The sequence below is a fragment of the Dermacentor variabilis genome, chromosome 6 (genome assembly GCF_050947875.1).
Source record: "Dermacentor variabilis isolate Ectoservices chromosome 6, ASM5094787v1, whole genome shotgun sequence".
Taxonomy (NCBI): domain Eukaryota; kingdom Metazoa; phylum Arthropoda; class Arachnida; order Ixodida; family Ixodidae; genus Dermacentor; species Dermacentor variabilis.
This window is the reverse complement of record NC_134573.1, coordinates 137,964,132-137,977,420: the sequence shown is the minus strand read 5'-3', so window position 1 is coordinate 137,977,420 and position 13,289 is coordinate 137,964,132. Positions and strand designations below refer to the sequence as shown.

The 13,289-nt window shown below is 42.5% G+C and overlaps 1 protein-coding gene across 1 annotated transcript in view; it reads left to right on the top strand.

Moving 5' to 3' along the window:
* The window catches only part of Ltn1 (E3 ubiquitin-protein ligase listerin), a 50,371-nt gene that overhangs the window by 33,289 nt on the left and 3,793 nt on the right, over positions 1–13,289 (top strand). Inside the window, exons 22-28 of the mRNA XM_075695944.1 lie at positions 1,193–1,412; positions 3,064–3,283; positions 3,391–3,459; positions 7,437–7,623; positions 8,158–8,305; positions 11,088–11,217; positions 12,629–12,716. Coding sequence (XP_075552059.1) covers positions 1,193–1,412; positions 3,064–3,283; positions 3,391–3,459; positions 7,437–7,623; positions 8,158–8,305; positions 11,088–11,217; positions 12,629–12,716 — 1,062 coding nt within the window. The remainder of the gene's footprint in view (positions 1–1,192; positions 1,413–3,063; positions 3,284–3,390; positions 3,460–7,436; positions 7,624–8,157; positions 8,306–11,087; positions 11,218–12,628; positions 12,717–13,289) is intronic.

Sequence of the window (13,289 nt, the reverse complement as noted above, 5' to 3'; positions counted from 1 at the left end):
GTAGAACAGTGCAACTTATATGCATTTGGTTTTGATTTTTAGGAAAAATCTGCCGTAAAAATCAGATTGGATGCTATGGCTACACGAAGTGCGCTGGGTTGACCTCCTCTGGCAGTTGTTATGGGTTGTGTGTGCGCTATAGAGGTTCCGTGTTCGTCTCATGATTGAGTAACTTGAAGGTGTGCCAGTTCTTCAGCTTTCATCTTTCATTTCCTTTCTTCCTTCCCCGCTTAGAACAACAGAATTGTTGTTGCTAGTGATGGAACACAATCTCAGATTTATGTATCCAGAATGTTGTTGCAACATTTGCACAGGGTGTTAGGGATATTTGTGAACCAAGTGGTCTTCAAAAATCAGAGACTGCATATTTTCACTAAGCAGTGCAGTAGGATTTAGGAGAGGGTAACGGTGGGGCTAAAGGTGCAGCATTAGCTCGCCCATTGTGCGACACCTGTTGAGGGCATTTTGCAGGGGCAAATGCTCCACATGCTTGGCAAATGAGTAATTCCACTCCCCTTCACACACACGTACACACATGCGCGCATGCAAACACACTTGCTTGTGACAGCACTGGCTCTAACCCGCAATTTATGCTTCAGTCTTGCAGCATTTCTGTACACATTTTCCCATTTCCCCGCTGTTGTCAACTGAACTAGGTTTTAGCGATTAACTTTGACCTCGTTTGCTACGACATCGGATTGAAATAAAGTCGCCCCAGCATTGTGCACAGTTGTACAAGTCTTGTTAATTTACCCAGTTGTTTGCATTTTCTTTTATTGTTGTGGAAAGCTTGTTCAAATTTCCCCAGATCGTTTGCAAATTCCTCCAACCTCTTGCTAATCTTGTTAGTCAGCACTTTCTCTCCTCCGGCTCTTTAATGTATGCTGCATTGCAAAAACGCTGTGTGCATTTGGAGCCATCTGTCTACCTCTCAGTACCTACAAAACCTGTGAAAGCAATGTGTATAGCATGAGCTAAACCATAAGCACTTTATTATTTGCTGATGTTTGTCCATTAGTATTTGCATTTCAGACAACGAAAAGGTTGGATTGCCATGGTTTGTTTGTCACAGGGCTTCAGTGTGGAGTAGCAGCTGATGTGTACACGTGAACAGGAGTGCGCAGATCGTAGATGAGAACTGCTGTCGTAGTGAAATTCAGTGACAGCCATTTGTTTTCTATTTTCATGACAGAAGTTCAACTGGAGGAGAGCGGTGGAGCTTTTCTCGACGAGGGAAGTCATCTTCACCTGCGAGCTCCTGAGTGCCTTGCTGCAAGTTGCTTACGTGACTGACAAGGTCCAGCTGGTTCGTGAGCAGTGCAAGCTTCCCGAGGGTTTCGACGTTGAGTGGGAGGAATTCTACACTCATGCCATTTTCTCCGTGCTCATCCCCGGATTCATTGACATAGCTCGTAAATATACTTTCGCTTTTTTCGTGCTGTCTGAGTAATGTGATTAGTAAGGTGAGGTTTCATGCTAAGTTCTTAACCCGGATTTGTTGCTAGTTTCTAATGAATTCTTTCTCAGTGTCTATGGCTTTCTCCAGTTGAGCATAAGGCTGCGAGTTCAATTCCTGGCCTTGTTAGCAGCACCTTGATGAAAGTGGGATGCAGAGTTGGATTTATGTGTACATTAACGAATCCCAGATTGTCAGGGACAATCTGTGGTCCTCTACAGGCAGCATCTCATAGCTTGCCTCAGTGTCATTTTGGAACATTAATCCCAACAAATCGATCAGTGATCAATCTGTTCAAGTCTCTAATCACTGAACTGTTCAAATAACAGGGCAGGCCACTGTCAAAGTGAACAAGTATGCTGACGGTTCATTTTCTTAGGCACATTATTTGTGATTTTGGTTAGAAGCAGTGTCGATGCATTGTTCAGGTGCATTAAGCAGGTGGTAGAGACCACTTCCATTTGTGCATTGTCTGCTACACCAGGCGCTCCCAGACCTGCCGTATTCAAAACACCTAAACAGTGAACCCCACTTTTTAAGTTTAACATTTAGTAAAAAAGGAAGGAAAGAAGTTGTTTTTGTACATAGAGAGTTCTTTTTATGGATGGGTAGCTGACACTGTATGCAAGGTGACTTGAAGAGCAGCTTCATTTTTTTTTTGTTAGTGTTCTTATTGCAGTCACATCAAGCAAAAGCCACTTAAAACCGAGCAAGTCATTGAAGATCTCACAAAAATCACTGAAAATCCAAATCAAGATCTGCTGATAGCATGACAGGTTTAGAGAGAAAAGAGAATCTCATTGGCCTGCATAAAAAGGATTGAGACCCATGCTACAGCACCAAGAGATTGTCGTCTGCCAAATGTACTGACCACTGAGCTATCGCATAAGTGCAGGCATTGGTGGTTCATGCCGTACAATATATTTTGGGAAATGGAAGTGTGTGATGGTGATGAGCAGGACTTTAAAGCTGGGGCACAAAGTTGAGGCTACCCGTTGTGGTGGCTTAGCGGTAATAGCGTTACACTGCTAAGCACGAGGCCATGGAATCAAATCTTGGCCGCTGTGGCCCCATTTCCATGGGGGTAAAATTTAAAAAAAAGCCTGTGTGCCATATATTGGGAGCGCATTAGAGATTCCCAGGTGGTCAAGTCCCCCGTTATGATGTGCCTCATAATAAGATCATGGTTTTAGCACCTAATAACCTAGAATTTAATTTTAGAGTTGAGACATACTAACGTCATGAATTCAAAGTAAATTTAGAAAAAAAAGGCACCAGAATAGTTACAAAAATGTGAATAAGTTTTGAATTAAAAACAACAGATGCAGTGAAGATAATTTTGCAATTTACCGTTCAGTAGAGATAGAGCTTGAAGTTGACATATGTGGTGCTGTGGATTTAACTGGTGTTGCAATGTTAATATGAGAAATGTTTCTTGTTTATGTTACTTTAGTTGTGGTGTAGAAACTCATTTTGTTGCATTGCATTTTGTCATATTGTCTGCAGTCACATAACTTGTCCTGAATAAGCAACACCTGCAGATTGTCACTGTATCCGTAATGTGGCTACCGTATCTGCAATTGGATGCCGATTTTTTTCTTGTGCAGAGCTCTCAACATGTCCGAATGAGACTGCATCCGTGCTTCTGAAGAAACTCGCTTCGGCACTGGAGTTTGCAAGTGAGAAATCTGTGATGAAGTTCATGGAAGGCTTTCAAAACCAGGTGCAGAATACAGCATCCCTGAACACTTTGTTGTCAAAGCTGACACCCCTGGCCACATCCAAGTCACTTGCACTGCAGCTGGGTGCCCACACGCTACTTCAAAAGTAAGGATGTCATGTTTGTTTATGCTGTAGTTGTAATGAGAGCTTGTGGGTTGCCAGAGTTTCTGACACTGTCGATGAGGTTGAAGTAATTCGGTGTTCTTTTATAGAATCGTTCCAACGGTCGCTAGAGAAGAAGCACAAGGCATTGAAAAGCAAGAGAGTGACGAAACTTCCAGGTATGAGAATATGAGTTCAGGCTCAAGCATGGCAGAGGAACATGAGAGGTGTATGAACTGCGCCACCAGAGAGATCTTCTCCGCAACTCGCTACAGTTTTTAGTGTTCGCCTGTAGACGGTGCGAGTAGTTTGGTGCCCATGGGGCCCGTCTTTTACATTGATCTAATGGGAAAATGAGAGCAGATGGCACATGGTTCCCTAAAATGTGTCGAGCTTTTTAGTGCATAATGAGGAAAAAATGCTTTATCCCACATTGTAATACGGGGTACAAGTTGTGCAAGGAAAAGGTCTCTTTTTTTTTTTTTTTTTTGTGCCAAGAGACGATAATTGTCTGAAAAAGAGGAAGTGTGTCATCTTGAGGAAGGATCGATTCCTTCAAGTAACAGACTTTGTGAAATATATTTCGAGCCCAATGTTGTGCCATGAATAGACGTACAGCACAAGCTATTAGTATAATGTTACAGTGCATAAAGATATTTTTCTGTGTTTTACCACACCAATAACATGCTCTTTTTGCAAATGTTCTGCACCTCTCTCTCTGGTGTCCATATGCTGGGTGCATCTGCAAACACTCATTTTATCTCTGCTCAGTAAATGCTTGTACTCTAGTAGGTGCCCCTAAAACAGTCACGTTATTTAGTGGTTTTAAGTAACAGTATGAATACTAGTTGGCATGGATAAGAAAAATGCCTGAATGAGCTGTATTCATTGGTACGTGCATACAACTTCATAACGACAGACTCACCCTCCTAGAAAATGCGTGAGTAACCATAATTGGAAAGTCTAACACGAAAGTGGTAGCGAAAATGAAAATTCACAACTTGGTTGACGATGGGCACTTAAATATTCACAACTAATGGTGACATTTGAGCCAGTGCCTCCTCGTACAACAGTGAATACAGTCAAATGCCTTAGAAAAGTCTTCGGGCCTCCGAAATTCTTTGTTACACAGGTCACTGCATTGTAAAGGTCGTGCATCATACAGCTCTCAGTAGAGCAGGCTAAGCAAGCTCAACAAAAGGAAACCTTTATTTAACATTAATTCAAGAGAGACTTAGTGAAATAAGTTGCTAATCTTTTTTGTGCACAGTTTGTCTGACAGAATGTGCAACTACAGCCAGCCTTATTGCGCCAAGGTTCATGCTCCACAGCGAAACACTAGAGCTACACAAGGTCAATTTGCAGATTGTCAACTGCCGCTATCATCTCCCTCGCCATGAAAATTCTTGGCTCATTCACAGGATTTTCATCACTGTTGCCTTCGTTAATAGTCGGTCGTTCACGATTACATCATCACGGTGCCATCAATTGCGATCGCAGCGTGATGATGTCATCAACTGCCATCACATCCACTGATGCATATACAGCAAGCAGTGCGTGGGTTGAGTTACTTGTGGAGCAATGCAACAGGACTACTTCCGTCATCGACACGCTCGTCAAGTAGGTATGTTGCTAGCGCTGCCGTTAGTGCTAGTGCAGATATCACATGCACCTCAGTGACGTGTGCAGATGGCATTGTTTGTACCGCTACGCGGCGTCCATTGTTAACCAACAAATAAGCCATTGGGGGCACCTAAGTTTGTTCATATTACAGGCAAATTCGATGTAATGATCTTCATTATAGAGACATTCACAACACATGTGAAAGATGAGAATTCGGACGAGACACACTCAATCCTTTGTTATATGGGCCGTTTCGCTGTAGAGGCGTTCGTTGTAAAGGTATGGGTTTCAGAGCATGAAGGTGTTCATATCTGTGCAGCAATATGAGATAGTATACGGGCATAATATTGAAAATGAATGTGACCAGACTTCTTTGTGGTATTTAAGCTACGGGAGCTGCTGTTGAATGCACAAACTAAAAGTGCCATGGATTTGGCTGTTACAATTTCTCAAAAAGAAAAAAGAGAAAGAAAATGGTGCCACATAAACTATAGCAGAAAGCGCCCTTTGCTTCGTCATTGAGCAGCACAAAATCGTGTGGCATCTGCATGTTACACAGATATGTGAAGAACATGTCTTTCTGCGATTCCAAGACTCTCTCATGTGACGAAGGTTCTAGCATAGGCATTGGGCTGCTTTGAATTTGTTTCTCTAGCTTTATTTTGCGGTCGTCGTCGTTACGTCACTGGGTAGTCCAACGTTCTACAAACCACCAAGTGAAGCAGCCGCCTGGCTACCTATATGTTTTTCACGCCCATTTATACGTGCCCACATTCACTTGCTTTGTCAGCACAAACCATCCATAACCGGCACTCAAAAAGAAAGAAAAATGCATGAAAATAAGCTTCGGAATGCATTTTATTGCCTGTTACACTTGGGCATGTTTTTATAGCGCACATGCATCAAGCCGAGAGGACCCCAACAGGTGGCCTCCGCTCTCCTGCATCACCTGCCACAAAAGCATTCATCATTAGCGAATCTTCTCTCTTGCTTGAAGGCCTGTTCATACACCTCTCATATTCTCTTACCGTGGGTTCAAGTTCAAGCTTCATTCATTTTTTTTTTGTGTGCAAAAAAGAGGATATGATGAGACTGATTACGTTAGGAGTTCTCAGAGTTAGGAAATGTTCTCGGGTACCTCCTCAAATGAAGCTCATATTGATAACTCATGTATGAAACAATGCCATACAGTTGATTCCTGTTAATTAGATCTCAATTAATTCGACTTTTTGCTAAATTTGAATGCATTGGATGGAAAGTACTGGGGAGAAAAATTGTTTACTTCGAATGAGAAAGCGTGCCGTTTGGTTAATTTGACCCCGACCAGTGCCCACACATGCATGCAGTAGTCACTAAAGGTTCAAAATAATAAACTCAGCAACTGCTTCTCTAGGCATAAAGCTGTTTAACTTTACCTCTTTTTAACATTTACAACTTTTTTTTAAATCCAAAGCTGAGGCAGCATTTAAACATGTTGGTGTTCTTTGCTGCATACTGGTTGAACTGCCTTTCAAGAGCAAGAAGCAAAATGATATGACAGACTACTTCAAGCAATTAAAAAAAAAAAGATTCGAATTCATTCATTCTGCCATCGTTCATTAATTCGATCTTTCAGATGATTCAACCAAATCTTGCGGTCCCGCGAGGCTCGAAATAATGGGTTTCTACTGTATTACTGTACTATGCATTAGAAGCATTCTATATTTACTATTGCTAACACTGAGGGCTTGTGTTTCTTATTAATTTTTATTTTGCTATTGGTTAAGATGGCAATTCTTTTCACAGTGGTACCGCTCGTACTGCACTGTAATATATTTGCCAAAATAGTAAAATATTGCATATAACACAAATTATCTCGTGATGATAAGCAAAGCACCTCAGCTTGTTGAGATTTCTTTGGAAAGCTCCAAACCTGGGATGGCATTTATGCATCTTGAAATTCCCTGAATATATAAGATATAGTATCATTCATGCACAAAAAAGTTCATGTGAGCTTTTCAGCACAGCGAAACTCCTCATTGACATTGGCTCCTAACATCTTTGGTAGCTAGGTAATTTTGATGCATTCTGCCTAGTCTGCCTGCATGCTGAAACAAAAGATTTGTGGATGCACACCAATGTGAAAGCAGGAATCGTGGGAAAATACATAGGTGATGTGCATGAAAAAAACAGTTACTCATTTTCATACTTGTATGGCCACCTGACGATGATAATAACTGAAATTTCGGTATACTGCCTTTAACATGTCTTGGATCTTGGAGGCCGAGTTTGCTGTAAGTCTCACCGCACCATTGCTGCACCAGAGGCTGCCTGTATTTTTAGTTTCACATTGAGTGAACAAAATCTTTGGTCCTGGTTGTTGAGTTGGTAGATATCAATCAATAAACCAATAACATAGTCAGTCAACCGAGTTTGACACAGTGGCAGTCAATGTTTGACTGTCCGCTGTCACTTACCTTTGTGTTCCGCATTTCTCCTGTCTTCCATTGTTGGATAGCGCTAGGCTATAGCCATATGCTTCTGCTCTGCACAGGAGCCCTCCAGAGCCACTGCTTTCATCGCTGCTTGAAATGGGGCAAGTTGTCGACGTGCTTCTGTTAGACTTTGACATTGGTGACTGTTGTCTGGTGGAGGCCAACACAGACAGCTACACTTACACCCTGGGCTACCTTCTGTCCTGGCTGGAACTTCTTGCTTTCTTTGGTGCATCACCTGCAGAGGCAAGTTGGACACACACATAGTATCTGGCAGGCAAAGGTATCGGCAGCTTAGCTCCTTTGGTGCAGCCATGATCTTTGCAGGACGCACTTGATTAACTGGAAGGTGGCCATCTTGCTCGTCATCAGGTTGCCGAGTCTAGATAAGTTGCAACTGTGAATGCATTGTGCCGTGTACCATTTGTTTTCTAGTGTAACGGTGGAAACCACTACGCAAACCTAAATTTCACGACTGAAGTTAGGTGTATATTGGCTTTCATCTGTAATCGCTTTCCATCTGCTTTTTAAGGGCAGCAGTAAAAAATAAACGAGGTTGCAGCTTGATTCCAGACTGCCACAGCCACATTTCGATTGAGGCGAAATGTAAAAACACTTGTGTACTTAGATTTAGATGCGTGTTAAAGGATGCCAGGTAGTCAAAATTGATCCAGAGCCCTCCTCTATGGTGTCCCTCTTAACCCGCTGTTCAGTCTTGGGACGCTAAACTCCCTAATTAAGCGACGCTTCCAAAGCACCTTTGCATTTTCGTGGCTGCAGGCTAGATCTGAGTACGCCAGCTACCTCCAGGAAGAAGGCCTACTGTCCTCACTTCTGCAACATCTGTTCTGCCTGATGCCTTCCAATGTCAATTTGGGCTCCAAGGGCAACACCATGTTCACCGAGCCAGTGAAGCTGAGCCCACAAGGTACCTCGACACTTTCTTGGCTTGGCCTTCTGCCGACTAGTTCTAGCTCTTTGTGTACTGTTTTAATACAGGAAAAGCATCCTTGCATCTCACTATTTTGTTCCCCTCATGTATGCAAATTATAGGTATTGTTGTATATGTGTCTGCACAAAATACATAATAGAGAGCTCTAGCATGTCTGGTATTCTGGTATGTGCGCTAGCACTTGAGGATTACCGGGTTAACGAAAATGTAAACATTTGTAAAAAATGTAAAGCAGCTGACTTGGTGGCGTCACTTGGTGGTGCAGAGCTCAACCAGTCTAACACAGAGCTACAGAGCTATTATTGCAGTAATCAAGTGTATTTTACTTTGTTGCTTGTGCAAGTTTTTTGGAAGCCGCATAATCATGAACACATTGCCTTTTTAAATGATTTTTCAACAAGGACACTCATGGAACATGAAAACATGTCTACAAGGCATTGTGGGGAGACGAAATGTCATAAGGCATTGCTACCAGCATCTGGTAACCTGGTATTACATCAACATCATCGCTTATACCGGAGTACCAGACATCCTAAAGCACTCCATTAACGATGCGAGAATCTGTACGCAAGTTTGTTTGCTTGCTGCAGTAGAGATACTGCCATATTGAGTATTCACAGGAGTGCACTTGTTTTTATAATTTTTGCTATTTGGCATGGTTGAAAAAGTTTCTCTCTTTTTGTGGTGGCTATCCATCTGGCTACTGGCTTAAGTGTACTAGCCGTGTTCAGTATTAATAAATGAGAGACTTTTGAACCTATTAGATGTGCCAGCTACTTCCCTACACTGACGTGTGAAAATAATAGTATCGTCAAGACAGCGATGAATGTGAAGAGAAACAAAAAGCAGCATGCAAAGTATTCATGTGTGTCTTGATGTATTGGCAAGGTGAAGTAAAATAAGCCAGTAAGCAAAATATCCATGAAAAATATACCATTCATATGGAAGTTCTTGCTCCCTGCTATAGTATTTTGTTCACCTATGATTTCCCCACCCCCCCTTTTTTTTTGTTAAGGATGGCATGAATCGGTACACTTCAAAGGGATACTGACACAAAAATTCTGACTCAAAATAACTCGTAGGTTCCGTTGCTGCGAGCTCATAGGTCCTATCCGTAAAGTATCAGTAGCAAGTGCAGTTTAGAATCCATTTTAATTTCATTTTGAAGACTGTGCAAGCAATCAATTGGAAAGTTTGGCGCCTATCAATGTAGTCATCAGCCTAGGTCATATTTGTGACTAGTGTTACATGACAAGTTTCGGCGATTGATTTCAGTGACATGCGTTGTCATTGGCTCGCCTCGTCATTCAGAAGACAGTTCAGCACTGTTTGCATTTCGGCTTGCATTGGGTGTCTTGCAATGACCACACACAAAGCGTACATACGTGCGCACTTGGAAGTGTACATGCAAACTTCCTCCCATTTACAGATTACCAGGTTACCAGTGCCATGGCCGGCAGTAGCAAAACTGTTGGTTAATCCTGTGACAATTTCTCCAACTAAAATGCATTCAACTTTATTTTTGTCACGTCGGTGTTATTGTTGAAGGGAATTATCATAAATGCATGGTGCACTAATGATTATGTAGCTATTAAGGCTTTACACCAGCAGTTAAGTAGAATATGTTGCAGTATTATTTTTGCGTGCTCTCTGGTTAGGCACTGCATCACCAGATGTCACTACCAGTGTTGTTCCTGCCGTACACCCCTCCGGTTACCCAGTAAACCGTAAACATTAAGAAGTTTGTGGACGTGATCATACTGCATAGTAGACTTCTACCCAACAAAGAGTTACAGGTCTAGAAGCTCACATGATTATCGTTGTTTACAAACATGCCCCTTACGTCGTGGGGCATGTAGTGCTCTTCAAAATCAAAGCTGCGACTGGTCGTACCATGCGGGCATATAACTAAACATTCGTCACACGCTGGAGCAAACGAGTTTCTTTACCGTGATTACTGGATCAGTAGCTACTTATTAGGAACAAGAAACAGGGCCCAAAAATTTCTAAAGGATGCACCGACTCAGGACTATTCAGACAAGATGACAGAAATTTCGAGCCATTGGCCCTCCACTCTGCAATGCTTTGCTAGAGTTACGTTCTCCTCACTGCTGGTTCAACTCATGCATGGCATAATGGCCGAGCAACCTGAGCATTCTGCTGCTCACTGCGTCATGGGTTTTATTTCCAGCTGTGGCACGGACACTTCAAATGATGAATTAAAAAACATCAGTGAGCCCTCATGTGCCGAAGGAAGTTCACGCAGTTAAAATTAAATTCTGGGGTTTTACTTGCCAAAAACATGATCTGATTATGAGGGACACTGTAGTGGGTGACTGTGGATTAGTTTTGACTGCCTCAGGTTTTTAAATATGAACCTAAGTGTAAGTACACGGGCATTTATGCATTTTGCCTCCATGAAAATGCGGCCGCTGCAGCCAGAATCAAACACATGACCTCTGGCTGAGAAGTGCAACTCCACAGCCAATAAGCTTAGTGCAGTGGGTAAACTTCAAGCAGTTATGGGTGCGCACGTAATCAATATTAATCTGTACTAGTGACCTCGTTACAGTAGTGTTCGCAGTCAAGGTGTAACTGGGGTATTAAAACTCCATAAATTATCATAGTTAAATTTTAGCTTACTGCGCTCTTACCCTCTAGGGCAAGAATGTGTGTCTTCTTGCTGTTTTCTTCTGCACACACTACCTTGACTCCGCTGTTAATGAAATTGCTCGCTTTTCTGTGTAAATTTTCACAGAGGTGTTCAGCTCAGCAAAGCTGCAGCACGTTGCCTGCCAGGTGTACTTGGACACCATATGCAAGTTGCCGGCTCTCGTGCGTGCCTGGTGGAACAGTCAGAACAAGCGTGTCATGGACCACGTGGAAAAGTGAGCTTACCATGTTTCTTTGCTGCATGATAGCGAGCCAACCCCTTCTGCTCAAGGTTTTGCTCATCTCTTCACGGCTGTGCACCTTCTTATTTTTCTGCCTGCTCTTCTTCTGTTGTCAGTGGTTTCTCTCATTTAGATCACGATGTTGCTTTTGATGGGGTGCATGCTCCCCCTCATTTACTTGTTCTTTCTTTAACATTTCAGCCTCTGTTCATTCCTTTAAATCGAAAGCACACACTGCCTTTCCTTGACACAGAAGAATAGTATAAAAGTTGCTCCGTGAATTAGGCAGAAGCTGGAGTGCTTCTCTATTTGCCTCTTTCCCCCTCCCCTATCCCTCTTTTCTTTTTTCAAGCTAGTTCTTGGCTTTCTGAGCAATTCATTTAGGAGTTGGAATTCTTAAAAAAGCCGTGGGACTGGACATTGCAGTCACATGACTAGGAAGGCTGGAATGTATACTATAGCCACATGCGCAGCTGTAATGAATACCTTTTGACCTGGCGGTGCTGACCGACTTCAGAATATAGCCATTCTCATATAATCGACAGTTTTTCTGTGTATCCGTCATTTTTGTCCACGCCTCTTGTTCTCAAGGGCTGGAAGGATGCCTGTCGCCCCTCCTACCCCACCTCTCCTACATCAGCCCACCATTGAAAGGTTTTAACGCAAGAGCATTAAGGGCCCCGTGTCACAGAGAAGGCGGTGGGGGCGTCCTGCGTCCAGCATCAAACGTCGCTTCGGCAAAAATAATTTTGAACCAAATTTCGAACCACGCGTACCCAACCACTCTTCTACCACCAAAGTAGCTCATACTTTGTCTTTCGTTCTTTACAAAGTTATCCTCGGAATTTTGAGAACGAGAGCCCACAAACAAATGTAATGTAAAAAAAAAATGCCAACAGCACATATCTTTTATGTCAGCTCTTCTCAGACTGAAATATTAAAGGTGCGAAACAATAACAGGAGATCGACCCACGCAAGAGGCCGCGTTTGTGCCAGAAAGCTTGCCTTCGTGCATAGCGTTTGCCGCCAGCATTTCCCTATAAATGTTACGGTTACATAAGCTGCAGTTTCCAGGTAGCATCAAAATCGGTCAGGGGTTTTTGAAGGCCATTGCATTCCACTCTTAAAGGCGAAGCTTGAATGTCCTTCAAATTTTTTGGGTACCCTCCGGGAATGCGGCACATGTGTGTAGTTTATAAACATTCAAGAATTTTATATTAACGTAACGCTTGTATTATGAAGAAGGAGGATAACTTCTCATTTATGACTAACACAACTTTGTTACAACAGGTTACTGTGTTGCCAAAAATGCAGGGATGCAGTGGTTATGAGTTATGCAAATGCTGCAGATTTCTTTTCCTTTGTCACTGTTTTAAAATGTTTCTCTGCCCTTTGCCATCTCCAGGTTTACATCAAACCATGTGACAAGTGTCATCTCATCACGGGAAATCCAGGCTGTGCAGAATGCCGATGTGTCGCTCGAAAACATGACGGTTAGTCTTGACTGCTTTGATGCCTGTGTGGATACTTGTGCCTAGTTTAAGGGACTAACCTAAATTCGACATGTCATTCTTGAACAGTGATTCAGTTCATTGGTTGTGTCATGCTTAGCATTCATATTTCTGCTTGTTGGCTTTCGTGTTAAAAGCTTTATTTTAGTTTTTTTTTCACTCAGGCAAGCAACAAGATAATACTAATACATTAATGAATTGTATTTATTTGGTGCAATGCATGTTTTATAACATGGGATAACATGGAAACGTACTCAAGTTGCCTGTTAGATGTGCACAGCCTGGGTATAGCGCCGCAGTCTGCAATCTCTGTTCTGTTCAGTGTGGTGTTTTCGGCATTGCACCGGATGCACCTCATTGCGTAGGTGCGGTGTCACTTCACCCTGATTTTATGCAGCAAGTCCCTAGCAATTCCTCATATTCTTTCATTTCTTAAACACTGCCTGTGGGAGCAGTTTTAATATATATGTTAGGTGGCCCAGATATGGTGTAATCTAGTCAATTAGCCCAGTGTGCCCGGCTGAATTAGCCTAATTTCAAAGCAGATCTTCAATA